The sequence below is a fragment of the Convolutriloba macropyga genome, chromosome 1 (genome assembly GCF_964194025.1).
Source record: "Convolutriloba macropyga chromosome 1, txConMacr16.3, whole genome shotgun sequence".
Lineage (NCBI taxonomy): Eukaryota > Metazoa > Xenacoelomorpha > Acoela > Convolutidae > Convolutriloba > Convolutriloba macropyga.
Window position 1 is genome coordinate 24,531,011 of NC_134468.1, and position 19,425 is coordinate 24,550,435.

Sequence of the window (19,425 nt, forward strand, 5' to 3'; positions counted from 1 at the left end):
AATTGGTCAAAAATACGGAAAATGTGAATAAAAACAACGGAATGCCGTCTACTATTCAAACTTGAAATCTCGATAACTCCTTGTAAAAAACGAAATTAAAAAAATATTTTTACTTCTATATTCTACGGTGGAAGGGCTTTCTAAAGAAACCACTCACAGCTATTTACGATGATTATATCGATCGGCTAAATTTGACTGATCAAAAAAACCCATTTGAGCATATAGTCCCCCCCCCCTAAAGTGGGTCGGAACAATAATTGGCGGCACGATGAAATGCGTAAGAACAGCGCGACTAATAAAATTCATGCGAACTTTGTTTGCGGGCAATTTAAAACCAATAATGCAGCCCATGTCATAAAAGGCTAGACGCTAAATAATAAGCCATTGTGCAGAAATTGTCCTTACCGTCATGAATTTTAGTGTCTTCAGCGGATTCGGTGAAATGTGTACCAAGAGGTTAATCTTAATTAGCAATGCAACCGAATGCTCTCGGGACTTACTAGTTTATCCGCTTTCTGATTACAAAGTTCAAACAAGGACGATCGATAAATTGCCTCTTTTCAATACGCATTCTCATCATTATTTATAATCAGGCAAGCCGCCAAAAAAGGACAATGAATAGAACTGGTGTTGCTTTAATGAATGACACATATGAAAAAATTCAATAGTTATCTGAATTCTAGTTCAAACCTCAGTACAAAAAGCAGAATGCGTTATTGTTAATTGCTGTTCAGTCAATTTTGCATGCAGAGAAAGTGCACGTTATCATTGAGTTTAAAATCTCTTAGTTTTCAGGTTCGATAAACTATTTTTTTTATTTTCAAATTTTTGTCAACAATTACTCATAATAGACAGATCTCAAATTATTTGTCTCGTTTATCAAGATCTGAACAAAGATTTAAAACGAACTGAACATTGGATGAAAATTTAGTTTTACACAGGTGAGGAACGGGTAGTCGTAAATTACTGAATTTCGACCAAATTTTTAGCTAAACTTGATCGAAAAATGGTCTAAATTGCCTGAAATTGAGGGTGGAAAATGGTGAATTTTTTCCCAAAAAACAAAACTCTAATTTCTCTTTGAAGTGAAACTTCTGGACGCAGAAAGCTTCAAATTGATACCTCATATGCTAGCCTTGGATGCCCTCAAAAAACTCAAAAATTGTCAACAAAAAAGTGGGGCTAGCAGAAAGTTCTCCCATTTTTTTCAAAAATGTGGGAACAAAAAGCTATTTTATTCATTAAAACGTCACCTGGTTAAAATTATGACTTACAAAACGGATGCATTGACTGGTATATTGTGTTTTTCAATGGTAATTGAAGTTCGAGTGTTTTGACAGCTAGAAAAGAACAGTTGATGAACTTTTCAATATTATTTGAGTTTTCTAAAAAACAATCTTTAAAAATTCGAAAATGTATCCGATACCTACTCGATCAGTTAGTTGAGTGAAATCAAATATTGAGCGCCGAAAAATTCGCAAACACTTGACACCTCAAATTCAAATGAAACTCAGGTGATGCTGCATTCAATGATGCTTATGTACGATGCATATTAAAAATGATGATACCACTCATGTCTTTCCACGTCAAATATATCTGTCGCCCAAAATTGACGGAAAACAAAAAACACAGTTGAGAATATAGATCCTCCCCCAATATTTAGGTCGGAACAATCAATCATACAAAGGATGATCAAGTAAAAAATTGCATAAAAGGCCAACAGGAACCAAATGAGTGCGGCAAACTTTGATTGTGAGCAATTTAAAAATCGAAACATACAAAAAACAAGACAAAAATCCAAATAACTTTAAAAATTTTGGAGAGCAGCTATATAGTTACCATTTTCAGGAAATCTGATCAAATTGAAAAAAAAAACAATGAAAAACGAAATATTGAATTGAAATATTGGATTCGAAAATATTTATGCAATTATTATCAAATGTTCTATCCTACCATCAAGACAGTAGTAGTTATCAAATATCTAAGTTACAGCATTACGGGGGTAGATTTATTCGCGTTAACATCTATACATGATATACAGAGAGTTAATAAAATCATTCGCTCAAGTATTTGTGGTTCGAACACTAAGATGTATTAATATATGAGTTGAGTGTAGCTCATCCATAAATAAGATTAGATAGATAGATAGAAGTAAGGTAAGGACAAACTGCGACAACAGGAGTAGGAATGACAGGGATGTAGGTACAGTGTAGTAATAGCAATTCATTCAAAGCAACAAAATAGTACATTCAATTCAAATCAAACATCCATCCAAAAGAGGACTTCACTTCAAACTCATATGAAATTCAGGCTACAGAGATATAACAACTTACACTTCTATTATACACATGTATTTTTTTTACTTCCATCATAATTAACTGCGAAAAAATTGTCAACATTGGTTTTTGACCTTGCGAAAATAGGCAAAGATTTAAAAATTAGTTGCAATCACCATATCGAGTGTCTTTGTGATGTATAAAAGCTTATTGCTATACATTCAGTATTTTTACACAAGATCAAAAAGACAACATGATTTGATACTTAAATTGACGCTTAATCATACGATGTAACTACAGATCCAAGCGAGTTTTACTGATACTTGAATACTCTAACACTAAATACCATTCTTCAATTTACATTTAGATGATGCAACATTCCCCTTTTGTCGACGACACTTACTGTGGTTGTGGCGGTGACTTGTACATTGTAACAATTCAAGGTAGATTCAAATGTATTCTACTTTACTGTATCGCTTTTTGTGCTTCATCTGTTTCTTGGTTGTGTTTATGTGCCGCGACATTACCCTTTAATCTTTCCCAGACAGAACAATCCCAACTTATGGGTTCTGGGCATTGAAAGCATTTTTGGCGGCTGCAGTAGCTGCGGTGGCTGTAGCCTTCTGCACGTGTTGATTGCTCATCACACCAGTAGAGAATTCGGCCTGAGCTTTGCTGAAACTGGCGTCCGTGGTGCGGTAGAGAGCATGCACTCTCTGTAGAAGCAGGGCCATGGCTGGAACACAAATCGTTTTAATTAGACTGATGAGAAATTTTTAGACTAAAATAGGATATATATGTTTCGTCCTCCACCCCAGAGCCGGTTATAACCCACAATAACAACATGCGCGTGCTTGTGCTCTGGGTATGTTTCGGGGTGGGCGGGGTTCAATGCTTACTCAGCGCTCGCAGGAAAATAAAGATTAAAAATGAAGGCGAACGTACAAAATTGCATGAAAACTTGGGAAACATTAACTTTAAAAAGCTACCAATACATTAATCCACGATGTCCAGTAAAGAAATCCGCTCCTCAAAACTGCAAATGATATCAAAAAACAGGAAGAAAAACAAAATGGAGTTTTCTGATTTCTTCTTTGAGCTTATACCTATGCGAACACTATTTTTAAGTTTCCACGCATATTTTTTGAACAAAAACATGGCCAGATATGATTCAGTGGTGTCTCTATTGGTTTCAAGTATTTGATTGTATTCACTTGTCACAGCGAGTCGACGCTGTTATTATGTGCACCAGCTTGTTAAGAACTTCATAACAGCGCAAATCGAAAACATTTAATGTCGTTGTCGACAGCACGAAATGGTACACATTTCATTATTAGAACTTCAAAAAATCAATTGAAAATTAAGGTCACAACTGAGGTATAAACACGATAAAAGGAAATGACTGCCCGGCATTCCTACGCAAAGAAATTCTTGAACCAACTAGAATATTCAACTCACTGCAAATACAATACAAACCCATTACCGTCGGGCGAATTGCTCTCAAACGACAAGCGAAGGGTTGGCTTTCGTTGTAGCTAGCTTAAACATAGGGAGCATAGCTTCCGTTACCTATCTAAGGAATAGATAAGATTCCGAGGGCGCAGATATAAGAGGGGGTAAAAATGAAGATCCGCCCTTCCAACCCATAATAGCTGCCTCCTCAAGCTTTCCTCAACAGATCTGCTGAACATCCGTTAGCAACTACTCAGAGCTGCTCAGAGACTTAATACCTTTGTCCTCGCGCACTACCAGTTCATCCCGTTTCTCAAGACAAAAGGTCACAAAATGGTTGTTCAGGCAAAAGCTATCGACAAAAAATTGCTAGTAGGAAAAATTACATAAAAACCAGCAGGACTACTATAATTGCTACCGAATTCGTTTGAGAGCAACTGATATGCTAGCACATATAGACGTGTACATTCCAAAAGCAAATGCTCGCCTGACTTATTCCACTGGAGGAGTTCTACAATGCAATCCAAATGCGATCAATACAATCCAAAATCTCGGTACCGAAAAAAGATGAAAAAACAGACCTTGCTAGCATTAAGAATAAAAAGTTTTCAAGTAGGCTATGAGCATTACCGTAACTAAAAAAGCTACAGAAAAACACAACCCACTCGCTAAGTCATCGAAAGGTCCGTACGGTCACAGTCGAATGATGCCAAGTAGCAGCAATAAGGTTTATGCGAGAATTTGTTCGTGAGAAAAGTAGAATAAAAAATCAGGGTAGATCAATAAAAGAGAGTGGAAACATATTCGTTATTGGCAAAATTGTTATCTCTAAAATTATTCTGAAACATTTTACCTCGTTTTGCTTATATTTCTGCACTTTTTTCACAGCAAATCGGGCTCGAATTTTAGTATTCAGTTAGTTTTCGAATTCTAACACCAATTCTTTTTGAGTTTAAACTACTTACCTTGTTGGCTACTTTTAGTTGTCGCGCTTTTGTGCATTTTGACTGAATAGTTTCAATTTCTCTTTCCGTTATAAAGCCATCAAGAAAGCTGATTTCACATTCTTTCTTAGCAATTCAATTAATTTTTCGAATATCTCAAAAATATTCAATGTTTTTACAGAGTAGATCTTTTGCTCTTCTCTTAGGACTGAGGTAGACTATGATTTCTTTTTTTTCTGAAGACTAACCATCTTATTTTCTTTAATTTTGACTCAATAGCTGCTTTTACCATATATCCGTAGTTTATGAATGGCTGGACATATATTCGCTATATAGTTAGTAGTTGAGTTGTTAGTATAGCTTTTAGCCAATAAAAGAGTCCTCAGAATTTTGACATTTTCTGTCATAGGACATTTTACATGATTATTATTATTATTAAGTTTTTCATTTATTCGGAATCCCATTACACTTTTCTTTTGTGTTAATAAATTGCCGTTAATTGATAATTTACTCTGAAGAGTTTGACCACTGGCCTTCGGGTTAAAAAAAATTGTGTTTTCTCACAGTTGAGTGTCAGCTTATTGCCAACAAAATATTTTCCGATTGAATTAAGGGACGTATTCAAGTCAAAATTTTTACCTGATGTATGTTTCAGATCAGTGTTATCGGCCTACAACGTTGACGTGGTGTGAAAAAGTCGGTAATATTGTTTATTAAATCAGAAAACAAAGTGAGCCAAGAACTGACCCTTGTGGCACACTGTAAGGAAATTTAAGAAGACTGGATCGTGAAAGGATTGACTGTATTGCTGCCCGTCAAATAAGATTTTAAAAGCTCTTGCATTTGTCTCGCATTCATACAAATTCCAGTTTCTCAAGTTACATGCTGTGTTTGACAGTGTCAAATGCTTTTTTAGATCTGTGAACACAGCCGTTGTCTCTTTGGCATTGCTTTTCCAACCCTCTCTGATACTTTCCAAAAATGTTACGAGTGCTTCAATAGTTCCCTTTTTTGCTGAAAGACCAATTGACTATTGAGTATGCCATATTTGGCAAGAAAAGATGTCATACGTTTGTTGACTAACTTTTCTAGAGCTTTAGCTATCGCTGGTAGGTTAATGGCTCTGTAATTTTCCACTTCATCAAACTTCCAACCTTTTGACTTGGCAGGACAATAGCTCTCTTTAAGCACTTCGAGAAAACTCCTTCTTCAAAACAATTGTTAACTAGAATAGCAAGTGCTGAACCAACGCATACTTTATTTTGTTTAGGAAATTATTAAGTCCACCATAGTCAGTTCTGTACTCGTTTTTCAAAGAGTCAATTTTCAGTGACATCTTTCATTAGTTGCCATCAAAAACATGCTATTCAAATTTCGTTTTATAATAAGATTTCTCTCAACGGAGTTTAGTTTGTCAGCCAGTTTAGCCAATAGTAGTAAAAAACCTATTAAAATTTTCTGTCTCTTGAAGGGATAATCTCCTGCGTTTTTTATTTTCACCTTTTAAATTTCTAATGGTGTTGAAGTTTTATGAGTTGTTTCTTGCAGTCGTTAAAATATTTTGGTAGAACTCTTTTTAACATGGCTATTAACAATTGGTTTTTTAACATGGCTATTATTGTCTCTTTTAATTGGTTTTTTAACATGGCTATTAACAAATGAATTAGGAAACAATAATAGAAGCAGCAAGCAGACAGCGCACGACAACGCAAACAAAATCTTTAGATGTCAAGGATTTCTTAAGAAGACTCGTCACGAGTATACGCTCATTCGTTACTATATGAATTAAATTTAGTGTTTAAAAAGCATTGGAAAAAGGCATTTTTGTCTGCTGGACACTTACCCACACTGAGGAGAGTGAAAAAGACGGCGGAGATGAGGACGACGATGCCACAGAAGATGTTTTTGAACGCGTCAATCAGACACAGCCAGCCCATCATGCCCCAGTCGGAGTTGTTGGGCCCAACTGCGAAGAGGACACAGGTGCAGAACTGGAAGAAGAACATGAAGAAGAATAGAAAGAAGTTGAACGATGAATCATTCCTGAAAGCATTGTACGCCGCTCGGAACCAACAAGCGTACGAGCACGGGGTGAAAGCCGCCAGGTAGATTGCCGGTAACACTGAAACAAGTTCAACACAACCATAGAAAAACACTGCCCTTTCATATTACGCTGACAATTAATCAATCCAAACTGTACAGCACATGCTATTCAAAATAAACTAGTGATTAAAGGTTACAGTAATCCATATTTTTTCAAAGCCTTGTTAGGTTTTCAGTTAATATTGTAAGATCGGCAAGCAGATTGCAATGGAAATATGTCAGATATGATATCCGGACTAACCGCAGTAAGAAAAGAATTTAGCAGCTGAAACAATAAAAATTTCCTCACATCTACTAATGACAACCTAATGGTTACCGAAAGCGTTGGTCTTGGAAATTTTTGAGACCTTTGGACTGAAGACACTCAATAAACCATCTTTTATTTTAATAATCAATATATTTTAACTTCTAAGAGATTTTAGCAATTCATAAAGATAGCAGCAGAGAACTTCCTGAGTGCTTTTAGCGATTCATACATACAGCAACAAAGAGAACTTCCTGAGTATAATGGTTCTGGTCAGTAAATTTTACTTCATTCATTATTCTATAATAAAGCGACCATAACAAAAAAGCCGGACTTTGTTCTGAAAAAATAAAACCGACTAACGTCGGGCGAATTGCTGCTCTCAAACGACTATTTGGCTTTGACAGTAGATAGCTGCGCGGCTTACGGAGACTATCTGTAGTTTAATTGAAGTAGGGGCTGCGGCGGACATGAGGCGCGGGGGTTGTGAGCATAAGACAGACCGCAGCACTAATATAATTGTTAAAATTAGCTTTGAGAGCAATTGAAAACGATTTACAAAAAACTCATTTTTTAAATAAAGGCAAGATACTATCTTTCATTACTTAGTTAATATGGTCAAGAACTCAAAATCATCTTTAGTGGATGAAGTAAAGTAGGAAGTAAGGGAATTTGGCGAACAAAAACTAACAGATTTGGATCAAACACACCACGAAAAAATTTTATAAAAACCACTACTCGCCTTCGATTAAATCTGAACAGAACCAATCCTCCCCGAGTAGTATATCCTAAGACAACAGCACATAACTACGCTCCTCTTGACAGCTCATAAGTTAAAGAGAAAAAGTATTTTTTCAAATAATGAAACAATTTTTTGGGTAAAAATTTTGTCGCCATAAACGTACTCGCTTAATTTTCTTGTAAGTTAAAAAAAACAGTTTTAACTTTTATCAAAAAGTTTTCACTATAACAAAACACTATTTAGGAGGTATGAACTGTTTGAGGTGCTAAGAAAATATTTACGAATTTTTTATCGAGTGTACGGCGACCCCGTCTTCAGCCCCAAAAGTATTTTCCAAGAAATTCCAGAAGTGAAAAAAATAGCTCTCGATAATTGATTTGTGGGATAGCTTGCAAAACTTGACTTTCAAAAAATTTCATGAGAAATGCAGCGAAATGGAGAGACGTGAAAACGGGGACGTCTCAAAATTGCACAGAAGTCAATTTGCTGCAATGTAAAAAATAGGATTCAGTTTTATTAAATTTATGGCATGATCACAAGAAAATAAAATCAACTGAAGCAAAATATAGTCAGTTCAGAGCTGACCATGAAAGAGCATAGCCAGCAGATTGTCCGACAATACATGCCATGTATAAACTTACAGATGATATGATTTTTTTAAGTGAACTTGAATTGGCGTTAGTTGTCATAAACTACGTTTTTAAACATTCCATTGAAAAATTATCTTACTGCTCCTCAAATAAAGTTAGAGAAAGTCTTTTTGAGACAGGGCATGACCTTTGTTACAAAAAGAACTCTCCGCGCAAATGATAAAACTGCCCCCCCCCCCCCCCAGTCAAAAATTCATTATTGACAATCCAGCTGTTTAATTGCCTCAAGCTGCCCAAAGATAAGAATTACTTCCGTTGCACATTTAAATCCACTTCTTGTAACGGTGAATTTCCGCTTATCACTACGAGCGAGATCAAGTTGAGTTCCACATTTTTTCCAATAAAAAGGATTTCCATCAAGCACTAATTGAAAGAAGAGAAGTTGACTTTAAAATCACCAGAAGAGACTTAACAAGACAGAGTCAATTAAGTCAGATGCAAAAATGGACCAAAAACTTTTATCAAAACATTTTTGCCCACATCTGTTTATTTGGCAAAGAAAGCAGTGCCAAATGACTCCAATACAACAATTTTACTCGTAAAAATTTGTAGCCACTGTTTAGTGATGCAACTTTTAATAGATCAACTTACGGACAGATTTGAAAGTTCCACTTCCATCCGGGTCACATACATAAAACACAATTCCTGCAAACCAGTTGACTAGTAATGTCACTACGTAAGCCATCCATGAATAGTATACCATCTGCACCGTGCGTCGGAACTGAGCGGGAATGTCGACATCGAAATCTTGGTAGAAACAGGGCCGAATGGGAATGAAGGAGGGCAGAGGGGGAAAATTATTCTCTCTTGGTCCACTCGCTGCAGCCTGGTTGCGTAATTCCTGAAAAAAAAACAATTGGTTAGATGAAAAAGCATTGAGAGTTATAGACGGTCTAAGGCAGCTCAAAACTTGGTTCTTATGCACATTATACACACAATTTCAGCTGAGCATTCTGCAGTCGATGTCAATAAAAAGCTCTGCAATTATTAATAAAATCCTGCGAGAAAATTGGATAACACGGCAGCAAAAGAACTTCAAAAAGGACTCAGGTGCACAACTAGTGAGAACTGATTCCAATATCAGGACATTCCAGAGATAGAGAAACGTCCAGCCCACACTTTTGAGCATTTGAATAGAGTTAGCTGACCTGTTCCTTCCTTTGTAGTTCCTCCGCCTTCCTGTCTAATTCCTCTTGTCTCCTAAGCAGGTCCTCGTTGTTTATCCTAGGTGCAGTCTGTTGGTACTGGGGAGGTGGCATTTGTTGAGCAGGAATTGTGGTCGCTGGGGGCTGCACCTAATTTCGTGAGCAATAATTTTATATAGGCGATTTTAAATAAACAGGTTTGCTATTCAATACTTCAGTTTACAACTCAGAAATACTTATAGAACTATTGCAATTGCGTCATTTTAAGATAAGTTTGCAAGAGCTATACTGGTGCACTTTCTATCTACTTTAGACTGACAAACAGATATAAATTAATATACACCAACAGTAGGCATACATTACCATCAACTACGCATTCACCACACACATCACGCACGATTTGCAGGATAATATCCCTTTTAAACACTTTGCTAAATTTGATCAAAATCATGCGAAAGTAAATTAACAATTTAATTAAACATATCCGACCAACGTCGAACGAATTGCCCCGTAACGACTGGCGGGGCTCGAATCTTTTGAAACAAGCTGATGGTGTTGGGTATTAAATCCACTTATAAGCTTCAAATGAAGTTGTTACATTTAATCAAAAACAATTAAGATTTAAAGTCGAAAAATGAAATCAATTTTGCTGAACTTCATCTGACTTTAAGTAGACTGCCCGCAATTGAGTTCAGCTGCTTTCTCGACTAGTGAAGGATGAAAGAATCGCTGAGAAATAATAGCGGTCAAGCAAATATTTTACGAAAAAAAGGACGCACGCGGCAAAAAAATTGTTCCAAGCTTCGTTCGAGAACAATAAACGAGGTCCAAAAAAATTGAAAACTTTTAGGGTGTGTACATCCTACTTCTCATGATCCGCTGATTGAATGCTATCTACGAGCTATGCTAAAAATTTCAGTGGCTTTAAAGTACATATTTTAAATGTCTCAATTTGGCTTATCTTCGTTCACGACACTAGTGGAAACAGCAATCTCGAAACAAAAACAAGATAGCTCGTGCAGTTCTGTGCATGCTACGAAAGGAAATGAAATAGTTCATGCACAAAAAAACCGACTAACGTCGGACGAATTGGTCTTCAACTACTGGCGAGGCAAACAACTTAGAACGGGCGCATAGGCTAGAGGAACTTTTATGATGCAAAAACTTCTGACTACGAAGGGGGGCTATGTACTGTGAGCTCTCGCAGACGGTTTTATTTTAGCAACAGACTTCATGTGTGAATGCGCGCAACTCAAATCACAAAAAAATCAAAAAAATAAATCGAAAAAGTTGATCGAGAACTAAAATCAAAAGAATATTTTACAAAAAGGTCAATCGAAAATTTTGCATATAAAAATAGATACACGTTTACAACAATTGCAACAACTTCGTTCGAGACCAAGTAACAAGAAATAAAGCCATGTCATTGCTGCAATAGCAGCAATCAGAGAGAAGTAATATCAAGAAAATCATTCGCAAAACATTAGCACAATTAGAGCTTTTTGAGAACTTTTCCTGCCGTTCGTTGAAACGTTTGTTCTCTGTAGTTTTCAACCCAGACACTGATTAACGATGTATTTCACTAATATTTATTCAAAAAAATTATTGAAGCTAAGTGACTCCCATTGATTGAACTTGGTTCGTATTCTGGCTCGTATTCTTATTATTACTGCTGTTTTTGTAGTCAAAAAGAATACATTCGCCTTATGACTAATAGTCATAAACAGATAGCACACATGTTCTGAGACCGACATCAATAATAAAAAATATCCAAGAAATACAAAACTGCTTTAAATTCCTGCCAATCTATCAACTTAGCTAGTCTACCATTTGTAAGAACAGTTATTCTTAGGCCCTAACACGACGCATTTATAATAATTTTTTATATCGGTTAAAAAGCTCAAAGGGGTAAAACAATTGTTTTAACACAATTTAAACAAATCTCAAAGCATTGTTTCAGCCAAATGATCGGCTATGAATTTGAATGCAAGGTCCAGATTCAAAAAGAATTATTTGGGTCACTGGAAACAAATAACAATATCCAAAAATTTTAAAAAATTTTTGCATATCGAAAACAATTCTAAATTTTGTTTGAAAAGTTACTGGAACTAATTACAGCGCCCTACCGATAAGAGCAAAGTTTAATACAATTTTTATGATTTGGTATTCAAATCGGTAAAAAAAAGTACAAATTTATTTTAAAAAACAAATGCTTGCCTTTGTCTGAATGTACCAAAACCGACTTTTATGTTAGAAAACATAACATTTGACAGCTCAGAGTAATCCTCTTGAGCCCTTCAGGTCCAAAAAACGACAGATGCTTTGTTTGTTAGAACATAGTGACTCTAAACTCAACTCCTTCCAAAAACTACATATAAATAAGTTTGTAGGCCATCAAAACGTTGCTTAACGTATAAACGAGAAATAGGTCTAAGAAAGACAAAGAAGTTACTTTCAAGAAGTTACCTAAAATTCATTTGGCTTTTTGGCTTTGAATTCTGCACTGAGCTGTCAAATGGTACCACTTTTATTTGTCTAGAGTGCGTGGAAAAGTTTTCGGTTTTGGCTGGAGAGAAGAAAGACGACGCATAGCTCGTTATAGTAACGGGGGAGCTACTGTAACAAGTATGACGTAGAGCGATATTCCAGCTTCCCCGTTACAAAAATTGTTGCCAAAATAAATGAAAAAGTGGAGAACATCCACGAGACGAACAATTTCAAATGAAACCGATGGAAAATGTATAGACTAAAAATTTTGAACTGAAGCATAAGATGAAAATAATTAGAAAGGTGTATGCCAATACATATCTTTGAATCTTAATCTAGCTTTTCAAATAATAGCCCATTAGTCTTTCAGTATACTAACTTTGAACGTTTAAGATGAATTGTATAATCCAGATACAAAGTCTCAAAAACTAATAATGCAATTAAAATACGTATTTATATTTTAACGATTATTTCAATATTCTTTCCGCAGCCACATTTGATGGGTGGAGATCAATTCAAACTATATAATTAACTACTTGCTCCAGAACACATGCTATAACCATCAAAATACGCCGGATATTAATTTGGAGACATTGCTGAGGGCAGCAGAAAAAAACTAAACCACTGAAAAGCAATAAGATTACAGCGCTCTTAAAAGCTTGTCAAAATGCAGTCAGAAAAAGATCTCATAAAATTCAATTCAAAATTCTATGTGAAAGCATATTATGGCTCCAAAATATGTCTTCGAAATAAACTTTAACTGATCTAACAATGTTGTCTTTGCAGCAAAAATGAGAAGAATCAGATGTTCTTACAATAATGAAACCTGCCCCCAGGTATAAAATGCTCTTCACGAAAAATGGCTATCAGTTCATGGAAAATTGTTCAGGGAAATCTCAGTTTTATAGTTGTTGATTGTTAAAAGTGAACTTGATTTTCTTTTAAATCGCTTATTTTCCCTAGTTGTTAGGAAAAAAGAACACACACACAATAAATAATCATTGAATACAATTGAAAAACGATATCGAACAACTTCTAAACATTTTTCTGTGATAAAATGAAACGACATTCCATCAATTAGAAGGAAGGTTAAAACTCATTTTTGGTAACAAATAATTTTGAGATCCAATTTTCACTTCATTCGGTGATTTAATATAAATTTATGCCTACAAAACAGAAATATTTAATTTTGTAATCAATTGCGCACAGCACATAAGACCAGAAAAAAAGGCCAAGCTTTTGAAGAGCATTCGTTTTTCAACAACAGTTATGAATTTTAAAGATAAAATTATAAAATGCAATTCTCAATGACGCTTCATGACTAGTTATTACCAAAGCAAAAAATAAAGATCAAAAGAAGACAATTTTCCCATTGATGTAAAACAAAACAAAGAGCTGAACTGCATGTTTTGTAAAATCCCTTTACTGCATTTTTCGAAATATTCGTCTCCTTTTCTAACGTGTTTTTCAACAATTACATGCTTTTTGAGCCGAAATCTTTCAACAATGCTTTAAAACTGCGAAATAAAGTCATGTAAGAAAGCGGACAAATCATTTGATAGAACAAAACTTCAACAAAACACGCCAAATAGTATGAAATTAGTTGAAAGCTCACCGTGGTCTGGTTAATACATTATAAGGACAAAGTGAAGCATCGATATAAGTTCGTAAATTATAAAAGCAGATACTTCAATCTGAAAACAAAAAATGAACTGAAACAAAGAAAGAAAATTTTTATGCTTTACAACAACCTAGTAACAACTAAAGCAACTAGACGAGAAAAAAAGAGATGAAAATCTTCAATTGATTTAAAATGCATCCAGAGAAACAAAATTAGCTGCCTTTTTGTTAGATCTGCTTCTGACTATTTTTTCTATAGAAATTCTGACTTTCAATGGCATTTTAATATTGAGCTCCAAGTTTTCCGCTTGAGAAAGCTATAACATATCAAGGCAAAATATTTGAGGAGTTAAAGCAAAACACTTGAAAAGCAGTACGTCTTGTGAAAAATTTTCTGTTAATGAGCTCATATGTGTTTGAATATATCCGTGAAACACTAATTTTTGCACCAGTTTTTGCTCCAGTTATATAATGGCCAACTTAGACACTTTGTTTAGGAAGCACTCGAAAAAGCAAATAAAAAACTACAAAATGAATTTCGATAGCAGTCTATCACCAATTCAAATCAAACAAACAAAGTTTAAAAAAGTTTGCTTCTTAGCTGGCATTGGCTAGGTAAGGAAGCAAAAGACTAAACTCTGAAGTTAGGCTCAATGTAAAATTTGAAAACAACGATTAAAAGACTGAACATTTGCTATTTTCATTTACCTGAGCCGTTCTAGTATATAAACCTATTTGATTGTCAGAAAAGGATGAGAAAACTAAGCATCTCAAAGCTCGCAACAAAACGATGAAAAACATTGTTTTTAAAAACCTTTTAGTTTTCATTTAACTTGGGGTAATATTTTTGTCTTCGGGGCTTTCAAAATGGATAACTCAAACAAGATTAACAGAAATCTTGCTGCGTTCCCTAGTGGAAGGAAAAAATACACTAAAAAGGAAATAATACTTTGAACACCATACATCATCAAAAACATAACTTAAAATGATCTTTAACTTCAACCAGCTCCAGTAGTTAGTGCTATAAAGCTGTTTTCAACAAAAACGTGACATGAATTGATGGTTTCAAAAATGTACAGTTCATTTTGTTCTACAACAGCAAAAATTGAAAATTAGATAACCTCATTCCAAACAAGTTAGAAAAGTTGACCAGGTGTTGTCTTTCGCAGCAACAGCAATGAAGAGCAACTGGACGAGTACAAAAATCAATTTGTCCTCCAAAAAGTAAGAAAGCGCCCAACAAACAATTTTGTATTCCTGCCTTATTGTTGTTCCTATCAGATGAAATGCTATATTACCAAACAAAGATTAACAGATCTCATTTAACAGAAGCACCGGTTTGTCATTTGCTCTGCTAATGATTATATATCTGAAAAAATCTACGAGAAAAAATTAACAATTGAAAAATTTAATTTTAATAAATCATCAAACAATTCTTCTTCAAAGGCATGTTTTCAGTTCAAAAACGTCAATACAATACCAAATTAACAAGGAATAACTAAAGGCAGCAGATGTTAAAAAAAGAGAAATTTATTTTCAAAAAACAAATTTACAGTTTCTCGTTTTCCGCCATTTTCTTTACAAAATTTGCATTCTCCGCTCCAATTTCTCTCATTAAGGATTAACAGAAATCTAGTTGAGTTCCCTAGTGAAAAGGAAAAAAAATACTTTAAACACCATATATGATCAAAAACATATTTTAAAATGATCTTTAACTTCAACCAGCTCCAGTGTTCTTATTCAACCAGCTCCAGTATTCTTGTTTAAAAAACGAAATATAATTATTCACCATTTTTGATGATTGGATAGTTGTAAGTAATATAAACAAGTTGTTTTCAACCAAAACAAAATTGTGGCATGAATTGATTGTTTCAAAAATTTACAGTTCATTTTATTCTAAAACAGCACAAAATTGGAAATTAGATAAACTAACTCATTCCAAGCAAGTTAGAAAAGTTGACCAGGTGTTGTCTTTCGCAGCAACAGCAATGGAAGAGTAACGGGAATAGAAAAATCAATTTTTACTTCAAAAAGTAGGAAACTGACCAACAAACAATTTCTTATTCCTGCTTTAATCTGTTTTTACCATCAGATGAAATGCTATATTACAAAACAAAGATTAAAAGATCTCAATTAAACAGAAGCACCGGTTTGCCATATGCTCGGCTAATGATTATATATCAAAAAAAAATCTACGGGAAAATAAACTTAATAATTGAAAAATTTAACTTTAATAAATCATTAAACAATTCTTTTTCAAAGGCTTGTTTTCAGTTCGAAAACTTCATTACACTACCAAAGTAACAAGGAAAAATTGTCAGCAAGCAGAGGTTAAGACAAAAAGAGACAAATCTGATTTTCATAACAAAAACAAATTTACATTTTTCTCTGATTTGCATTCCTTGCGAAATTGCATTTTCCGCTCCAACTTCTCTCATTGAGGAACCACGTCACTCACCTACAAAGATTTTGAACTTTGTGCATAATTTGCACTGAAAAGCTAGACACAAAAATTTGGATGTTAATTATATGTTGGACAATTAACAACAAAATTGCACATATAATGTTGGAAAATTGCACATGTGGACAATTGCACAATTGGACAATTTATATTGCACATGTGGACAATTGCACAATTGGACAATTTATATTGCACATACATAAATGTTGGACAATTAACAATGATAAAATATGATAACATGTCTGAAATAATTCGAGAAACAACTCAGAGCATGAATTAATGAAACTTACTAGTAAAATACGAAATCGCTATCAGCATACCATAAACTGAATGGCACGTTTTCGTTAACAGATGAAACCAAAATTTTGGAAACCAAAAAAACCCGAACTTTTTTCTTTCAAACAAAAAAAAAACATTAAAAGATGCCAAATCTTTGAGCCGTATTATAACGAAGAAAATAGCATTACAGAACTAACTTTTTCATTAAAATCAACGTTACATAGGTCCTGCTATATAAAGGAGACCGAGACATTTGAGATAAAAATTTGAAACAGACTTAAAAAGAATAGATGTCTAGCCCGCACATGTGTGGATACAACATTTCTTATGTCATCGGAGTAAATATCTATCTGCAAGAAAGTATATTGACAAAGAATCGTCATAATTATTATGAATACACAATGATCATGTTCAATTTCGGAAAATGCATCGAATCAAATAGCGAAACACAAAAGTACGATCACGTTCGGGTAAACTCCACTTAACTGTGCTTTTACATCAAAAAAGATTAATAGTCTCCTCAAATATATATCAAACATAAACAGAAAAATTTACCGTCATTTCTACGGAGAAATACGGATCAACAGAGAAATACGGATAAACTCAATACGGAAAAACGGAGCAAAATTCCTCAGTTCAAAAATAGTGACATTTCTCTTCAATACTTAACTAATACAAAACAACAATTCACGGCAAATTTTGTAGCAGAAAACAAGTAAAAGGAATAAGGAAGACTTGCAGATTCGATTCTAAATAAAGTCGTCCAGAAATAAAATTCGCATAAACAATATGAAGCTTTTTCTCAGCAGTTTTTTGCTCAATCCTTTACTTAGAGACTTGTTAGAACTGCATAGTCAAGCGGGGCTACAATATTTTGTGATTCGAAGACAGGGGGCAAGTCGACACAGAATTGCATGGGGCCAATGCTCAACAAAATACTTGAAACAGCAAAATGGATCAAACCAACCCATTTTTAACTTGCATTTATCTTCTGAGTTGAAATCAGGCTTCCCTAGTTAACGAGTAAACATGCAAAAAACAGCAGTGCGAACAGGCAAGCAACAAGAAATCAAGCTATGCAAAATTCAAGAAACCGATATTCTATAGGCAAAATTCTTTTCTGACACAAATTAAAGCCAAGGGCACGAGTCTCAGAAACGAAAAATGCCAGACACAAACTTTCTGGATAAAGAGACCTTCGTTGCTAATTAAATCGTAACATAATTCCGCTATCTCTGTTAGTCTCCTAACAATTAAATTGTTTTCATAGGAATTCCATAAAAGCGGATATTATTTATAGATTGTCTTACTTTTCAAACTAACGATTGACAAAATTAAAATTCGTCGAGATTAATTGGTCCCTAAAATTCCCACACAATAGATCTCAGCAAAAGTCAGTTTAGTTCAAATCAGTTGACACTTGTTAAGAATTGAGTGATAGGCATACCTGTCTCGCAGTTCCACCGTACGGCTGCTGACCCGTACCAGCGGGGGTGAACTGTGTATGTTGCCTCACTGATGGATCGGCAAAAGGATTGCTTTCATCATCATCGTAAGCAAAAGACATCGTAACTGACGGGACACTAAATGGCACAAGAATCTATCTGAAAAACTTGCCAAATAACTTACCTGTTCCGTTTAAAAAGCTATTAAATAATTATCCACAAAACACAACTTAAATTAAACAATTTAAAAATACATTTATGACGATTTTAAAATCAAGTGCAGATGAATAGCCGGATTCAATCTAGTTTTCTTAAAACTTTCAGCATCATCATGCAGCGCTTCCATATCATCCGAAACTGTTACTGTATCTGTGAACGGACGAATATCGAAGCAATCGTAATTATCTTCGTTGACTTGTAGAGCTATTTGTGCTGCTCGAGTAATACTACCACCAGTTGCGTGAATATAAATTTCATTGAATCCAGAATCTACTGCTTTCTGTACTTTGGATAACTGTGCTTTGAACGACGACTTATTATTTATATATATTGACTGATTACTGTTATTAACTCGTATGGTGTTTTCTAACTTATCCACAGGCCTCTTGCGACAAAAATGTTCCGATGTGCTAGACATAATAAACAATATCTAAAATACAACGCTAGAACAGATAAAACCGGAGATCAACGGTAAAAAGTAAAACGGAGGATTAAAATTATACGATTTTATTGACAGCCTCCAAATCAAAACCTTTGAGTGGTTCTTTGTTTTCTAAATCATTTAACGAATTTACATCTTTTTTAAGTTCATCGTTGATTGTTTTAATTTGAAGGTCCAATTTTCGCACATCATCTTTAAGCCTCCCAGAGACATTGTTCACCGAAAGTTTCAGAAAAGTAGAACCAACACAACACCAAACTGTGTTCTCGTCACTTTTCGCCAAAGCCCGTACAGCTTCTCGGTTGCTTTGCCGCTGCGAATCAAAAGCCACAATGTCTTTTCTTTTCCGCTGGATATCCAATCCGACCTTTTCAACTTCTTTGAAATGTGAAATCAATTTATAATTGTCCATATTATCTGCAATAGCAGTCAAATCTTTGAGATGGATTAACCATCAGTTCAGGCGCGCGCCATCCTTAGAAACCCGATAACAGAAGAGTTTTCAATTTGAAGTGAGATAAATTAGATGCGAATTCTTCTTTGTTATAGAAAGATGAGGAAACAACCTTCAGCTTTTCACAGAGCACAACTGCTACAGAATGTTCACATACATCGTCACATTCTAGTTGATCAAAATCAACATCTCCTTCATTACATGAACAGATGTAGTCACCAGGCAGCACAATGTAGCTGCTATCAACTTTATCACAGCTTACGGTGAACAACACATGGGATTGGTTATCTAGGAGGACGCATTTGCGAACAATTCCGTTTTCAACAACATCAAGCGCTTTGTAGAAAACGTCTCCAAATAAGGCATAGAGAGGAAGGGCGAGTCGAGCTGTCGAAAAACTGTTTATGGATAAATTTTCGATCAAGTATTCTTCTAAAAGTCTCAATTTAAAATTTTTGGCGT

General features: G+C 34.8%; 1 protein-coding gene across 2 annotated transcripts; it reads right to left on the reverse strand.

Moving 5' to 3' along the window:
* Positions 1-1,878: 1,878 nt before the first annotated feature.
* Positions 1,879-18,033, reverse strand: LOC142337003 (secretory carrier-associated membrane protein 1-like). Of its 2 annotated transcripts, none has more exons than XM_075386016.1 (5): positions 17,851-18,033; positions 9,560-9,706; positions 9,003-9,252; positions 6,516-6,794; positions 1,879-3,012 (listed from the first exon to the last, which is right to left on the reverse strand). In XM_075386016.1, the coding sequence occupies exons 1-5, from the start codon at positions 17,968-17,970 to the stop codon at positions 2,837-2,839; spliced, it is 972 nt and encodes a 323-aa protein (XP_075242131.1). In that variant the 5' UTR covers positions 17,971-18,033; the 3' UTR covers positions 1,879-2,836. The 2 variants fall into 2 exon arrangements, with proteins under 2 accessions (XP_075242131.1, XP_075242140.1); XM_075386025.1 differs by lacking the exon at positions 17,851-18,033 and adding an exon at positions 12,423-12,515.
* Positions 18,034-19,425: the final 1,392 nt, after the last annotated feature.

Excerpts from the sequence above, each read along its gene's own strand:
- LOC142337003 (XM_075386016.1), bottom strand. The coding sequence starts at position 17,970 with ATGTCTTTTGCTTACGATGATGATGAAAGCAATCCTTTTGCCGATCCA. Across the intron at positions 9,253-9,559 it reads AACTACAAAGGAAGGAACAG|GAATTACGCAACCAGGCTGC; the intron begins GTCAGCTAACTC and ends TTTTTTTTTCAG. Across the intron at positions 6,795-9,002 it reads TGGAACTTTCAAATCTGTCC|TGTTACCGGCAATCTACCTG; the intron begins GTAAGTTGATCT and ends AACTTGTTTCAG.